The 16,405-nt window shown below is 37.0% G+C and overlaps 1 protein-coding gene across 1 annotated transcript; it reads right to left on the bottom strand.

Annotated features, from left to right (window-relative positions):
* Positions 1-4,854: 4,854 nt before the first annotated feature.
* On the bottom strand, positions 4,855-9,513 carry LOC121959485 (synaptoporin-like). Its single transcript, XM_042508795.1, has 5 exons — positions 9,490-9,513; positions 8,865-8,989; positions 5,632-5,830; positions 5,291-5,482; positions 4,855-5,205 (listed from the first exon to the last, which is right to left on the bottom strand). Exons 1-5 carry the CDS (start codon positions 9,511-9,513, stop codon positions 4,855-4,857), a joined length of 891 nt encoding a protein of 296 aa, XP_042364729.1.
* Between the last annotated feature and the right edge of the window lie 6,892 nt (positions 9,514-16,405).

Genomic DNA, 16,405 nt, shown 5'->3' with positions numbered 1-16,405 from the left:
CCCTTAAAATCAATGAAGAACAGGACGTTTATCATTATGTCTGAGCATCACAAACACAATTTTTTACTAAATTGCATTTTTGTGTACAATGTGCTACTTTGAACCTAGTAGTGCTTTTTAGGTCTGAGGAGATTTGGGGGCCGGAGTCATGCTGCTTTGATCCACAGCCAAATACACATCTGAGTGGGTTTTTTTTTTTTTCTTTGAAAAGTGACTCGTTTAACAAAGGAGGAGCAGGGCAAACAAAACGAAAAAGAAAAGTTGTGTACATGTGTTTTCTTTCATTAGTTAACTTCACACACTGTTAAAAATTGTTTACATTTCGTTTCGTTTTTTTCCAGTATGAGCGTGTTTTGGTAAAGAAAGACAAAAAAAGAACCGTTTGTTTTAAACATAAAAGAAATTCAACCCAGTTGTCAGAATAAAAAGTTTTGCGTATGACAAATACATCTGTACATTTCATCTGTAGGACATAATTTAGATTGCATGTAGACCTATGTGAGTTTTTTGACCAAGCGGTGGGGTACAATGGTGGACATTGTAAAACGTCAGGCTGTTTTTACTTTTCCCCATAAAAGTAGTGCACCCAACTTTATTCGTATCCCAGTATTTTTTGAAAGGCTATGATCACGTGACAACAAGGAAGTGGTTTCAAAATGGCCCATGTTTGTAACTTGTAAGGGAGCAGGTTGCGGTGGCGGATGGGCCACAAAACTCCAAACATTTCCCCGAAAAACGCGGACTTTTCCTCGGGACTTCCTCTTGGAGACTGTTGCAGAAGCGTGTGAACTTTTAACGAACTCTGAATCATTTTAAGGTAAGTCCTCGTTGAGTTTCCCTTCCTAAAACTAACCCCAGTAACGTTTATTGTCTAAACCCAATCTCCGTGAAACTACGTTAACTACGTAGCGTAACTGTACGTTAAGAACGTAATTCGTGGGGTCGCTAACTTGTAGGAAATCATACTGTATGTACTACATACATACTATTGTCAACAGCGGACAGCAAACCCGTTTAAGACCAGTAAATTGTAATTGTCTTTTTTTCTAGTCAGCTACAGTTTTTGTTGGTCTCTGTTTCAACTAACTGCTCAAAAAACAAAAACATTGTCATCCCCCGCCAGTGCCTTGCACACAGTGGAATTTGCCGTTAACGAAGCTTCTTTAAATAAACAAACAAACAAACAAACAACCTACTTTATCATCCCAGTTACTCACCTGTAGCTTTATGAATGTTCAACAGCAACAAAAAAAATCTTACAAAAATTGTATGAATTCAAAACACAAACATAGAAATCCACCCAAATTTAAGTACAAAAGTGATCCTCTGCTGCCAGTGCAAACAATTTGTTGTGGATCTATGGACATTAGCATTTTGGAAAAATAAAATAAAAAATCATCCGCTGACATCAAAGCTAATGTATACAGGGAGCACAGTACTTAAGCACCACTTGACATTATCAGTCATGTTTTTAGTGACAAAAATTTTGTTTTTGTTTTTTTTTTTTGAAGGGGGTGGTATACCATCACATGACATTTCCAGCTGTGTTGGTAGCAACCAAAGTGGACATTGTTTAGTGCAACATTGGGGCATTTCCAGCCATGTTTGTAGCAACAGAAAGGGTTCTTTATTAATGAGAGTTTTGGACATTTCCATCTGTGTTTGTGGTGACAAAATTGGGTATTTTTTATGTGAGTTCAGGACATTTCCAGCTGTGTTTTTAGTGACAGAGCAGATATTTTTTAATGCCCAGTCAGCAAGTTTCCAACTGTGTTTGTGGCAACAAAAGCAGACATCTTTTTAATTACATTTGGTACATTTCCAGCCATATTTGTAGGGACAAAAGTGGGTAATATATGACAAAACATAATGTTTTCCTGCACCCAACAAAGTGTTTTTTGTGCCTAAACCCTTACCACAAATTAAAAACAGTGTTGTCACAACATGACTTTTAAAACTTAAATGTAAAGAAACATAAAGTTATCCTGCACATATGAAATGTACAAATATAGTGAATCTGTGGTTTGAAGAAATGTTTAATGCCAACATTTATTCTGGCGAACTAAAACGTGGCAGTGATTTGTGTGGCTACCATTAGTTATCAAATTCACATCTTTTTCCTAATGAGATAAATTATCAGCGCAAGCAAACTATACTCTTAGTCAGCAACAGCTTTCAAACTTTACAGGCCGTATGGTGGTTGGAGTGGTAAGCGGTTTTGGGGATTAGGTAGTATTGTGTTAACTGTCTTAGAGTGGATGAAATGGACACCCTGAGGATTATCCCTTCAGCCTTTGCAGTTGAGATAATCCTGATACACAGTGTGAGACATGCTTTAATGTCTACGCCTGTGTCTCCATAAAAGTCATACTCATTACTGATTCCCTGTATTGGTTTCCCACATGTCTTTCCCTGTATTTCCTCACTACTCTGATCTGTTCCCTTTTCCATGGAAATGAAAAGGCTGGCACTGTATGTGAGAAACCATGGCAACAACAGCTCCACAGTTAGTACACTCGCTTTGAAATTGGTTACTGAAAACCAGAGTATCACTCAAAAAAACAAAACATCTGGATCAACACCTCAGGCACACTTCAGGTAAAACAACAAACTAAATTTAATATCTGATATGAACATAAATCCTTATCTGCAGCACACAACACACACTTTTCAGTTACTTCACACAGTATGAACAGTATGTTCAAATATATTGACATCATATTCCTTTTTTTAAAAACTTAAGGTATAGTACAGAGGACTGTGACAATAAGGATATAAATGCAATTTGAGTACTTTAACATGTTCCACATCAAAATTATGTATCTCAGTTTGTTTAGTATGGAAACTGTTCCCGAAAAAAAATTCTTCAGTGTTAACACAAATATAATAAATGTGAATGTATTTGCGCACAGCTTTACATAAAATAATACAAAAAATAATCACATTTTCAAAGATCCACTGAAACAATACTTATGTCAATTTGAAATCAATATTCTTTTTTTTTTTTTTAAAGAAAGGACAAAAAATCCCCGGAGTACCTAATTAAATACTTCAGGAATTTCAGCAGTATTGACAAAGGGAATAAATAATACAAATCAAGTGTTAAATATTTATAGAGAGAGCTAGCACATTGGTTATATACATTTTTGAACTGATACTGATTCTGTCAAACACATGCACATTTTCCGTCAGACATAGTACATGGCAAAATATGCAGTATTATGTGAAACAGAAAAAAAATACTTTGGGCAAAAACATAAAAAAGAAAAAAGGTTTTCCATTTACAGAATAAAAACATGTTTAGTAAATCAAGTTAGTTCATCATCAACACAAGTTCTAACACAATGCTAAAACCCACTAGTTTACTGGGCATTTATTCTATAAATTCTATTTCAGCGGCTCTCTTGGGATTTGGACTTAAAAAAAAACCCCAAAAAAACATGTTGTCAAAAATGTTAAAAACAATACAAAAGTGGTCACAGTAATTAAGAAATTCACACAGAGGCACAGGAAAATACTCAATAGCTCAGCACTATTTGCCTGTAAAATCGTCACTATCTTCAATATTAATAGAATTAAGATACATCAGCACGGGACATTTTACCTGCTTAAACCTGCCGACCAACTGCTACCACAGTACTTGGCATCACTTGAGTAAATCCTTTATTTAACATAGTTAATGGATACTTTTATTACCTTGTATTCCACCACAATTGTAGTAACTGCATTCTCTAAATCTCTATATTTGTTATAATAAATATATATATATATATATATATTATGACTGTAAAGTGCTTTGGTCAATTGCAGTTATGTTTTAGGCTCATTTTAGGCAGCTTATGTTAAGTCAGACTTAATTTGTAGAGCACATTTAAAAATAACTGCAGTTGACCAAAGCACTTTACAGTCATAAAATGTAAAAATAATAAACACATAATACAGCAGGCATCTCTGCAGCGGCACCACATGAACAAACGCTGCCAATGTGAACACACACTCACACATGCCGTGTGGCCCGGCGTAACCTCCAGGGCATGTGATGCACACTGCATGCAAAACCTCCTCATTACAGCCTCTCCAGTATGAAGTTAATAGAATAATGAGGGTCAGTATTTTTGACGGTATTCAAAATCACTCGGTCGGGATTTTTAAATACCCTGGTAAACCTGTAACACCGCAATACCGCCCATGTGTAGCTGTGACCACTGACTCGACTGTCAAGTGATTTCTGAGAGAGACAGAGTGAAAAGCCCTCAGAAATGCCAAAGGTCAGCTTGCAACATAATTAAAACAAACAAACAAAAGTATTAAGTAATGACTTCAAATTTCTTCATTTCAACATAGCCACAACTTGTGTCATCAGGGGAAAAGTTAGCATGAAAAGCACATTGTGAACAACAAATTTGTCCAATAGATATGATCACACAGAGCAACTAATGGTGCTAAAAGCTCAAACAGTGCTAAAAAGGGCACCAATACTGACAGAGCTCATGATGTTAATCGGGGGGGAACCTGAGGTGCTAGGCTTCCACGACATCACTATCCCAAAATCAGTGGTAACCATAGAGTAAGCACAATGCAAAGTGATGACTACTAGCTAGCCAATACAGGGACTTACATGCACTGACATGCATGTGGGGCCAAACTGTTTACCGAAACAAAAAGCAGAGAAGCTCAGATTACAGCACGCACAGAGGGAGTGTCACTTCTTTCTCTGCTCAGGGCGCCATTACTTCACATTATCTTTACATAGCAGATAGGAGTCTGTAGCTATTATGCTCTGAAAATCACACACAGATCCTTTAAGTTAGTGATGTTTGCATCTTTCTGTACAGCCTTACACAAACAGCAAAATCACATCTCGTTGACAAATATCATCGGCGCTTGAGAAGCCCCTTTACTCTCAGAAATGACCGGCTTGCCGAGATATGCGTGCGGTAAGCTCAAGCTTACTTGTGACTGGTTGAAGCTGACTTGTCTGTTGACCTGCTGATTGAAACTGTTTTGTCTGGAGGGCTGTAGACCAAAACTTTCCTCGGGCTGCTCGAAGCTGCTCTCGCTGTAGAGCCGCTGTCGCATTCCACTGGCACGTTTCCCAGAGGCGCTCCTGGTCGGATATCTCTGACCTGTCTTGTACCAGCCTGTTTCTTTAAAGACGAACCAAATATTTCCAACCCAGAGGACAACATTTACAAAACCAAAAACCTGAAGACAGAAGGGAGAATGGGAGTGAAAGGCTTGCTTAATCCGCTTTTTATGTTTCAGTCTCATTTGCTGACCGAACACCTACCGCAGAAGTATTAAGTCGTGACCAGTGAGGCTCCTGGGTGGCCGTGCATTTGTTCTCCTGAGCTCTGCAGGCTGAGATGAGCAGAAGCACGTGTGTTGGGTCTGTGGCGGCCTTGATATCAGACAGAGTTTTGGCCCAACAACAACTGCTGACCAGCCACATGAAGGAGAAGATGATTGTAACAACAAAATCCTGCTCAGGACAGAACAGCAGAAAGGAAACAGAATAAATTGAATTTGTTTCAAGTCTACAAACACAATTAGTATTATACATACATTATGTTGTATTTAGTACGCTGCTGGAAATAGGAGAGTTTTTGTTGAAGGTATAAGCTCACTGACCACAAGCGGGCCTCTGTTGTTCTTCAGGTACTTGTTCTGGTAGAAGACATAGACGATGGTGGCCAGCAGAGAGTACAGGAAAGCAAAGACACCCACAGTCAGGAAAAACTGAGCAGCTGAGGAAAAGTCACCATCCAGGAAAATAATTTCATCTCTTTTCGTGTCACACAAGGGAGTCTTGAAATGCACTTCCTTTAATCTACAAGACACAAAGAGGAGTTTGGCAGTGAATGAAAACAACAGGAGCCAGTGTCCGACATTAACGCCCGCCAAGCACCAAATGTGGGTAGATTTTTTTGTTTTAGCCACACTGGTTAGTAAAAGTTTTTGCCAAAATATTAATGTATAACATTATGTTGAGAGTCTATGTTGCATTTTAGTGTCGTTAAGGAGTGCACAGCTCTGCTGCTTTGAGTGACTGCCTCGGTCAGGTTTTGGCATAATTCTCAGGTACAGCCCAAGTAACAGTGCTGTGATTAACGTCTGGTTAATGCAAGGGACAAAACTGACTTGGTAGGTAAACATCATGTTTGAGCTTCTTTTGGAAATGTCCAATGTCTTGTTGAAATACCCATTTTTGTTGTTTGTTGTTGTTGTTGGAATTTCAAAAATGATAAGGAAAATTCATATTGTGATAATGACTATATTTCCACACACATGACAACAACAAGGGTGGCTGAATGCAAAACTGCCACAAGCCAGGAGCATCTTCTATAGTGTGGAATAGGTGGCATCCTGAAAGTTTATGTACTATAGATAGATTGAGATTTCTCTGTGACAAAAGAGGCATACTGTAATATCTGGAATGTGTGAACGGTTTCCAAACTCACTTTCATGCAGTGAAAGGAAGAAATTGTTTTGATGAGAGGACAAAGTTTTCGTTGTCCCCTAAAAATCCCCCAAACCTAAAAATGATTAAAAATGAGAAAAACACCACCAAACTCAAACATATTGGAAAGAAATTTGTGAAAAATAACCCCCAACTCCCTCAGAATTGTTTTAAAAAATGAAAAAAAAAATCTCCAAAGATTTTAAAATATCAGTTGTTTTTTTTTTTAAAAGAGAGAGACAGAACAGTTGGCAATGAAATCTTCTGTCAATCATCAGCTGGTCATTGCAGCTACACTTGAATTAACTGGTAATTAAATTTATTACAAAACAACACATCTTTTAAACACTTATGTTTTTGTGCAAAAATTAATTTGTTGATTCTTTAAGTAACTAAAGTGTACAGTTCAATGTAATTAAGTACAAACTTAAATTATTTAGAAATTTAGTGGAGTGAAAGTATAAAATGGCAAGAAAAGAAAATACAGAAGTGAAGTACAAGAACCTCACATTTGTACTTTAATTCCACCACCATTCAATAAATTCCACCACTGCCAATAACTGAGATAATTTTTATAACTTTAAGCGTGATATAAAGTGCAATGCAAAGTTGCAGACAGCTGTGCTGACCCACTGATCCTGTTGAAATTATGAGTTATGTAGAAGTTTCATTGTGCTGCTTCAGTCTTTTTATTAAATTAAGGAAAACTGCCAGACATGTATTTAGATCCGTCTAGAAATACTTAAAATAATAGTCATTGGCTCATTTTGTCAATCAGTGTGCAAAATATACATGCATGTCCAAAGTCAGCTTTTCCTCACTAAGTCCCGCCCCTCCAACACATACTGGCCATTCATAGTGTAACGTCAGCCAGCTCTGACAGCTTACGGGCCAACACAAAGGGGCGGGGCTTAGCTAAGGGTCAATTGAGGAGTCGGCTTTTATTCCAAATTGGACAAGCCGTCCCTAATTAGGGCAGTGGTGGCCTAAAGGTTTGTTAGTTGTGACCGGAGGTTCAATCTTGGCGGGTAAGTTAAAAAGCGACACTTGCCCCTCCCTAATTACCACCACTGAGCTGCCCTTGAGCAAGACCCTCAATTAACCCCAACCGCCCCAGTGAGCAGCTTGGTGGAGAGTGGTCTTTTTTTGTCCTGATGCTTCGGATTTAGATATATGCCTCTAAAAGACTCAAAACATGAAAGCTCCATTTAATTTGTCTCATCTATTTTATTAATAGCAAAGCATTTCAAAAGAACTGAAGAATACTAAAGGCCCATTTGAGGCAATTTGGGTTACTGTGCTATTTATGCACGAGAGTGGGCACCACTGAACTAACACACAGACACCAGTGTCAAGTCAGCTGAGCTGTTAATTAGACACTTGGCCATCACTGAAGGCAGGGAGATTGGGGGTGGTCGAGCACGCTGCTGCACCACAAAACCAGAGAGTTAACATTCACAGACACACCACAGAGTTCATCATCCAAGATACGTAAATAGAAACGGTGGCCCGTAGACTTACAGTTAAGTTTAACAATGTGTCTTCATGTTTAACTGATAAAAGAATTCAACCTGTTACCTGTTATTGTGGCTTTGACCTTTTTTATGGGCTTGACCCTTTAACGTCCTGCGCCGCTGTTTGGTAGTGCACATTTTGAGTCTCTGTATCTCTATCTCTTTATCTATCTCTGTATCTATTCAGTTTAGGTTTGTTATGCTACAAACATCCACTAGATGTCACTGTGCCTTTAAACAGTCTGCCTTTACAGGAAGTTGTTATAAAAACATGTTATAGTTTCTGAAGTCTGACAAACACATTTGTGCCACTAATATAATATATAACCTATAATAAAAGGTTTTAAAAACATGCTCCACCAAATGGTTGAATTTTCCTTTTGATTTGATAAATATTTAATAACTTTCTTTTTTTCCTCTTTCTTTTCTACAGTTTGATTTTGTGGTTGGGTTTTTTTTTTTTTTTAGATCTTTCTGAATGTTTAGTTTCTTGTGTGTTGTTGTTTGTTGTTCTCCCCTTTATTAATAGTTTTTTTCTGAATTGGGTACTTTACATTTCATACTAAAGTACATACTAATTTTACTAACCTTTACTTTAGTAACGTTTCCAGTGCAGGACTTTTACTTTTGACAAAATATTATCACAGTGTGTAATTGTTACTTTTACTTAAGTAAAGGAAGTGAATACTTCCTCCACCACTGGTGAATCACAATTTGAAATGAAATATGTTAAGCCCAGTAAATAGATCACATGCCAGAGATTACTTGATTGAACTAAAGGACATAAAAACAAAATTAGATCAAAATTAATATTTGTTCTTTAGGTATTCACAAGTGAATTACCTAATGAGATGAAAGGATGCAAATTAAAGAACCAACAACCACTTTACCTGAAGGGATAGCTAAACTCAATGTTGATGCTGAGGTTACTCTGCCTCCTGTCTGCACAGTCCACTTTAACCTGGAGATGACCATAGTATCCTCCACATGTTGCAAATGCACAGATGGCAAAAATCTATGAAAACCAACAAAAAATCATCACAAAATGATCAGCTATTGTTGATAATTCATACAATTAATTGATCCAATGTCAAGTCTCTGAGAGCAGCTCTCTGCATAATGCAGCCACGTCAATAAATCACTGGACTGATTATTAAGATTTATAATTGGTTTGAAAACAAAACCTGAATAATTTAAAGGTCGGAAGACAACTAACGGAGCTGCTCACTGTGCACCGGAGGGTGGCCACAGCAGTACAGTCACATTCAATTTGAAGTCTGAAGACTGATTTTCATTTTATCTTCACGGCTCTGATGCAGAATATTAATATAAATTATGAGAGATTTACTCTGTGGCAATTTTTCTTTACTTTTAAATAATCAGCAGACTGCATAGATGCTAAACCTGAGAGAAATTTCACCAATCAGCAAATCAAACCATCAAAATCACGCTTGTTATTGTACTTGATACACTGTAATTAATCAGTAAAATCAAGATCGGAGAAATGAAACTTACCGGAGCAAATATAACCATACACATTTAAAAACCACAGATCTCAAGTCCCACTCCAACACAGTGTTGACAGCTTTTGTCGTCAGGGTTCGAACGCCACTGATGAAGACGAGAAAAAAGGGAGAGAGTGACTCTACCAGTGGAGGGGAGGGCTGACAGGAGAGATCCTCCTCAGGGAGGAGTCTGAGATTTTACTCTACCTCTATATATGGCCGGGAAATTTAAATATATATCATATTGAGATATGAGACTATATTTTGTCTTAAATACTGGATATTGTTATATCGTGATATGGAATAAATTGTGTTTTTTTCTGAGGTTGCATTACAGTAAAGTGATGTACTTCTCTCAACTTATCAGACAGTTCTTCTTGTTTTAATTCTTGCCTTTACCCACATAGTCATTATGTGTACATAAGTAATGGTTATTGATCAAAAATGGAATTATGTTAATATTTTTTCAAAGGATCAATAGTCATTCCTACAATATAGTCACATCACACACAAGAGGAGATTTGGTAAAAAAAAAAAAAAAAAAAATCTCACGTCCAATTCTGTCTCCCAGTTTTAGCATTAATTAAGTACTTTTGAGGTGATTTAAAAATATTGATATATATTTTGTGTTTTGAAATATAGCCTAAAAATATCATAATATAATTTCCAGCCCATAACGTGCAGCCCTACATCTATATTTGTTTACAAACACTGCAATAAACTGTGTAGTTGAGTGAATGTGTGAGAATACAACCAAGGTCGATTTATTTGTCATTTTTCTTAAACATGGTTTAAGAAGAAATTAAATTAAAGTTGACCCTAAATTCTGCTACATCTTTTTGGCATCATAGATGGAGCTGAGGAGTCTCACAGCCTGGGGAAAGAAGCTGCTCTGTAGTCTGGTGGTTCTGCAGCGGATACTTGTGTATCTTTTTTCAGTTGGCAGCAGGGTGAACAGACTGTGGCTGCTGTCTTTCAGTATCCTTTGGCTCTGTGCAGATACCTCACTTCACCGAGGTCACTGATGCTCTGTAGATGGGAACCAGTGATGCTCTGGGCAGTTTTAATCACCCGCTGTAGAGCCTTCCTATCCTGGGCTGTGCATGAATCATGCATGCTCTCTATTGCTCCTCTGTAGGAGGATCTTGCTCTGGAATTTAGCCTTCCTAAGTTTCTGTAGGAAGTAGAGCCTTTTCTGTGCTTTTTTTAACCTGGGTGGTGATGTGTGATGACCAAGATAGATGGATAGATAGATAGATGATGTATGCCTCCTTGTCCCCTGACTGAAAGGCAGCTTTTTTTTGCTCTGAGAAGAGTCTTCACCTCCCCATTCATCCAGGCTCTCTGGTTGGGGAATGATGTCAACATCTTTGTGATCACCACGTCATCCACACATTTGCTGATATATGATGTCACAGAAGATGCATATTCTTCAAGATTGATCTTGTTATGTGGCAGCATCTTTAAACATTTGCCAATTTGTGCACTCACAACAGTCCTGTGCAGCTGCTGTGGCTTCATCTGTCCACACTTTAACAGTTTTAACTGTTGGTTTGACCCGTATTAGGCAGAAGGAGCAGAGAAATGATTTCACAGGGTAAAGTGAGGGCATGGAAGGGCTTTGTAATTTGAGGTCTGTTTGATTAAAATCACCAGCTACTGCCGTTTGTGCAGATCCTCTCACGGTCTGCTGCATTCAGTCCAAGACCCACACAACTTTTCCTGATGTTGAGGAGTGCTTCTCTATCGTAGAAAAGTGGTGCTTCAGTAGAAGGGGCCATCGAGTTGGAAAAAAATAGGAAAATATAGCAAAAGTAGCAAGACTTTGAGGAGCTACTGCATCTGCATGTGCCACTGTCGTTGCTCTCAGAATATCTTTTTTCCCAAATAAGGCCTCATCAGAAACATGTTACAATCATCGGTTTTATTGGCAGTGTGGTTTTCAAATACAAGGAATTTGCATCAGTGTTATTGGTGTGCACATAATCATATTAAGGGAATATGATAATAAAAGTAACTGCAGATATTGCAAAAATCAAGAAACAAATATAGAATATAAGGAAATTAGATTGTAATTAGTGAAAAAAAAGACTATTTACATAGTGACTATATCTGAATTGCAATGAAAGAGCTGTGGAGTCTTTAGAAGTGGTGGTTTGTGCAGAAATATTCAAAATTGCTCAAGAAATGTGCAGAGGTTCACAGTACAAAGTATAAAATGACTGTAACAAGAAGACTTCTAATAGAAATTCCTTGCTTCGGTGAAAACTGTTAACTGTACCTCTATGTGCATTCAGTGCATCACTAAGAGCAGACAAAAACATACTTGAGACCTATTTATAAGCAAAGTCTGATGAATAATCAGACCTCAATCACACTTGAGTGTTTTTTTTAAAACTTTGCACAACTTAAATATGGAATACAGTAAGTAATTAAGATTTATTTAGGATCAGGCAGATTGTTTCGGGTGCAATAAGTTCCTCGTCTATCCCTGTAGCAAGTATAACCAAATTATTTTAAATAACACAGCTAGAATTTTAATCATGTCTCTTCAACAAATCAGCCTGCAAGGTTGCGATTGTAATGGTAATTCATTAGTTTTTGATATAAAAAGTAAACAACTATATTGTAAATAATGAGCTGGCTGCACTGTATAATGTTAATGGACACATTAATTACGTTTTCTAATGATCCACTGATGATTGAGTCATCTGCATTGTAATAGAATGGAGTCTTCTGACCTCTTCTGGTGACAAGTGTGTACTACAGATTTATTTTTAAGCTGAGGTGTTGGTTGTGCACATCACCAAGTGAAAATAATGAATTGCACTGCATCCTTGATTTTAGATATAGAATATATTTTGAGATATCTCAGGCTGGTCTGATTTTGTGCACCAGAAAAATAATAAATCTTCACTCTGTGTTGAGTGATAAAAATGATTCTGATTGGCCTTTTTGGAAAGAGGGACTGTTAAATACAAACATGCAATTTGGATAAATATATCAGAAATTCAAAATTTTAGGGGGAACTAATTTCTTACTCACAAATCAGCAGGGTTAACAAATCTAAAGACATTTTTGATACAACAGCACAGACCCACAGTTATCACCACACCACTGTATCAAATATTGTGTTGAGTGTTCAGTGTTTTTATTCAGTCGTCACACATAATACAATAAGTGCAAATAATACAAACTGTATAAACAAAATCAACAATCTATGTATTAAGTAATGACTGAAAAGACTTAGACCTACATTCTTATCAATGTAGGCAACACTTTCTAGAATTAATTTCATATCGGCATTGTTCCACATTTGAACCCCAACAACAGAAACACGTGTCCGTTTAGTTTTTGTATGGAAAAATTACAAAAACCTTTTAAATCATATTTACGCTCCTGTACTAATAAAAAATGTCTTCATGTCTACACATGTAAATGACTTTGTTTTAGTAGCGGAAAAAAATAGGATAAGTGCAAGTCTACAGTATAAAACACAAACTAACTGCTCTGTTATTGCTGCTGTGTGTCACAGGGCCCTATTGTCCTGAAGTGTGCTGAGCTGGCTGTGCATGTAGGTTAAGAGTGAAAAGAAGTCTGCACTCAAAAACCTTAGAAAAAGTCATATATATTCATGTGGCAAAGGCAGAGTTTGATTTCAAGCTACTTTAACTTTGAAGTGGGCAAGACTGCAACTTAAAAATATCTGAATATACTTTATGAATTATTGGGATATATTTGTATACGAGTAAATGGGCCACTGGAATCTTAAAAGTAATACAGCGACAGGGATAGCAGCCAGTTTGGGATTAAAAACAGGAATAACAATAACTTAAAAAAGTCATTAAAAGTGTGTCCAGAGAAGTTATCTGAGGGGGGAAAAAAGTGATTTTGATTGACTAATCCCCTCAGGCAAGCTTTTGATGTTAATGGCAAAATGACTGATGATGTTGTCAGTCAGCCAGAAGAATTCGGTGCCAAAAGGATCACTGGCTGCTTTTTGGTTCATATGAGGTGAAAGGATTTGAACAACCCTGATTTGAAAAGCAGCAAGATGCCAGACTTAACGCAGCGTTTAGTAATCAATTCTGAAAGTGATAGATACCCAATGCCGGAGAGTAAAAGCAGAAGTAATGAGGAATATTTTAAAGTCATTTCACAAGACGGAGGCTGACAGGAACATTGAATCGAGGGAAAAACAGAGGTGGATGCAGAGAACAGAAGTAAATGCATCTGTACGCTTTGGTTAAAGATTCAAATGGTTTATTTTTTATAACTCTACCGAAATAAGCTAAATTAGATCCATTTGACCATTTTATCACACCTAAGGTTAGTTTTGAAATATTTACGTTTTGTCTTAATAATGCAAAATAACCACAAGTGGAGAAAGTACACAACTCTGTTACTTTAGTCAAAGTATTGCTGGTCAAATATTACACCAATACAAGTGAAAGTTGCTGAGTTAAATTATTATTTGAGTTAAAGTACTGGAGTACTTGCTTTTAAAAATACTTAAGTATTCAAAGTGCTTTTTTTAGTCTCAACACATTACTGTATATTGTCACAATACATTTAAAGATCCTATTGACTCTAAAACAAGTATTCAAGTCATGAGTCAAGTCAACTGCTTTGTTTTGCTCATAATTTTGTTAATTTGAAGAGATGTAAAACTTGAAATTAAAACATATTCATGCATTATATGCAATATTAAAACAACAATATTGCTTAAACCACATGCAGGCGCATCTTGCTATCTGAATAATCCGTTCTTTAAATAGCAGACTGCTCCTTTGATTTCAAATGCCAACAGTGCGCCTGACCACACGTCACTTTAACAGCAACACGCCCAGGAGTGCACAGACGGATGCAAGTACATTTGTTCTTTAAAGGACGTGGGCGCCAGGCGTGAAAATGACAACTGCACCGGTCTGACACTAGCAATGACACTTCCCTTGTGCCAAGCGTAAAATAGAGCGTGTCCTAATTTAAAAAAAAAAAAGAAGTTAATTATTTATGGGTGCATTTATAGTAGAAATCCACCATTAACAATGCTTTTTGTGTGTGTGTTTGAAACATAAACATGTAAAAAAGACTCAATAAATCACTGATGCACTACCATGTAAACACACTAGGCGACTCAAATTAAACCCAGCCACAATGTAGCATGACCAGAGGGTTTTAATATGTCTCTGACTAACATGCTTAATGCTAATATGCTCATGATTGATGATTTCCACATTTCCACATTCCTAAGGGCCTTTACCTTCACTAAGGTGTGTAAAACCTGTCTGTTTTTTATTACAGTACTCCCTGATGTGCTGATCTACATGTTTGAAAACTTTAAAGAGCAGCTGTGGGACAGAAAGGCGGAGAGTGGACTGGTTTTTTGTTTTGAGGAAAAGCAAATCCAGAAATTTATGGAGGACTTTGTGGTGTTCAAGACTCCTTGAATAACTTCAAACGGGTGAGTACAATAACACATAGCACTGACAGATGTAACTCACTGCGTCGCCTAGAAACGTAGCATTGTTTGTGTGTGTGTGTGTGTGTGTGTGTGTGTTGCAGTGTGTTAACTGTGCAGTCACTCTCTCGTTTGTTTTAATGTATACCAGAGGTTTCCAAACTTTTTTGGATGGAGGCTAGATGAGATAATGTGAAAATGCCTATGGGCCAGCTATTTCTTGCATCATGTGGGTTATTTAACCCTTACATATGAGACAAACAACTGTTTCATCTTTCAGTAAAAAAGAATTTGCTGTCCACTTTACTCTTCTTTGCTGCAGGGCTCTGTTTTGGCTAGAACGTGGAGATACAACACATACCACAACACAGGTTATGATTCAATATATCCAAAAATATTGCAATACTGTAAGCAAAGTGGTATACTGTGGTATTTTTTAAGTCTTATTTTAAGAAAAACTGCTATAAAGACCACTCCACCATATTCATAAAATTTGATAATGAAACTTATTTAATGCAATCAGAGCATTAGGATCAGTATTTATCACAGCCTGACAGAGTCATATGAATGAAGACAGATTACAGCACTGCTATCTATTCATCTGGTGTTTAAAGTGTATTAGGGATGCACAATAACATCAGCACATCATCGGTATTGGCCAATATTGACTTGAAAATGAAGTGTTGGAATCAGCCAACAGGCTGATTTGTGCCGACATCACAAATCGATATATATATATATTTTTTTAAATGAACAAAGTGAACATGTATGAAATGTCAACTCTGAGTTTAAGTATTTTTCTTATTTTGCAAAATGAATGAATATTCTATGCATTAGAAGGCTTTGTATTTGATGTCTCCATCTTCTAGTTGGCCATCGCCATAAGATTATGCATAACATGATGTTAATTCCACAACAGAAGAGACCTGATGATCACTACAATAAGGTGGGAAAAAAGTGGATGTATCAGTATCAGGTATCAGCCAGATGAGTTGTTATATATCAGCAGCAGATATCTATATTGTATTTTTTTGGATAATTCAGTATTGCTCCTCCCCAAACTGTATTTATAAAAGAAGAAACTATTGCGAAATATATATCATGATACTCAAATGTATTGATATTTTCTCACACCCCTACTTTGCTGTGGCCGTATCAGCTTCGTAGCAGAAAATGTCTGCTGTTAGGTTTCTGTTTGTTGTGTTCATGAAAACACTCTAGCTCAGCCCTCTATAAACCATGTGATAGTCCTGCCATTGTGAGGTGAATGGAAAAATGCAAAGCGATCTGGCTTTATTAACCAACAATGTGTAGGGCCACATAGTACATTTTGAACAACAAGCCAAGGGCTGTTTTAAATCTTCCTTAGGGCTGTGATTGGCCCCAGGGCTGGACTTTGGACATGCCCGATGTATAAGTTTTTGATTTATAGCTGTTGTAGGCTTTCTATTGTCTCTACACTTCT

The sequence above is a fragment of the Plectropomus leopardus genome, chromosome 2, assembly GCF_008729295.1.
Source record: "Plectropomus leopardus isolate mb chromosome 2, YSFRI_Pleo_2.0, whole genome shotgun sequence".
Classification (NCBI taxonomy): domain Eukaryota; kingdom Metazoa; phylum Chordata; class Actinopteri; order Perciformes; family Serranidae; genus Plectropomus; species Plectropomus leopardus.
The sequence above is the reverse complement of the archived record's forward strand: the minus strand, read 5'-3'. Positions and strand labels throughout refer to the sequence as shown.

Excerpts from the sequence above, each read along its gene's own strand:
- LOC121959485 (XM_042508795.1), bottom strand. The coding sequence starts at position 9,513 with ATGTGTATGGTTATATTTGCTCCG. Across the intron at positions 5,831-8,864 it reads GAGTTTAGCTATCCCTTCAG|ATTAAAGGAAGTGCATTTCA; the intron begins GTAAAGTGGTTG and ends TGTGTCTTGTAG. Across the intron at positions 5,483-5,631 it reads ACAACAGAGGCCCGCTTGTG|GATTTTGTTGTTACAATCAT; the intron begins GTCAGTGAGCTT and ends TGTCCTGAGCAG.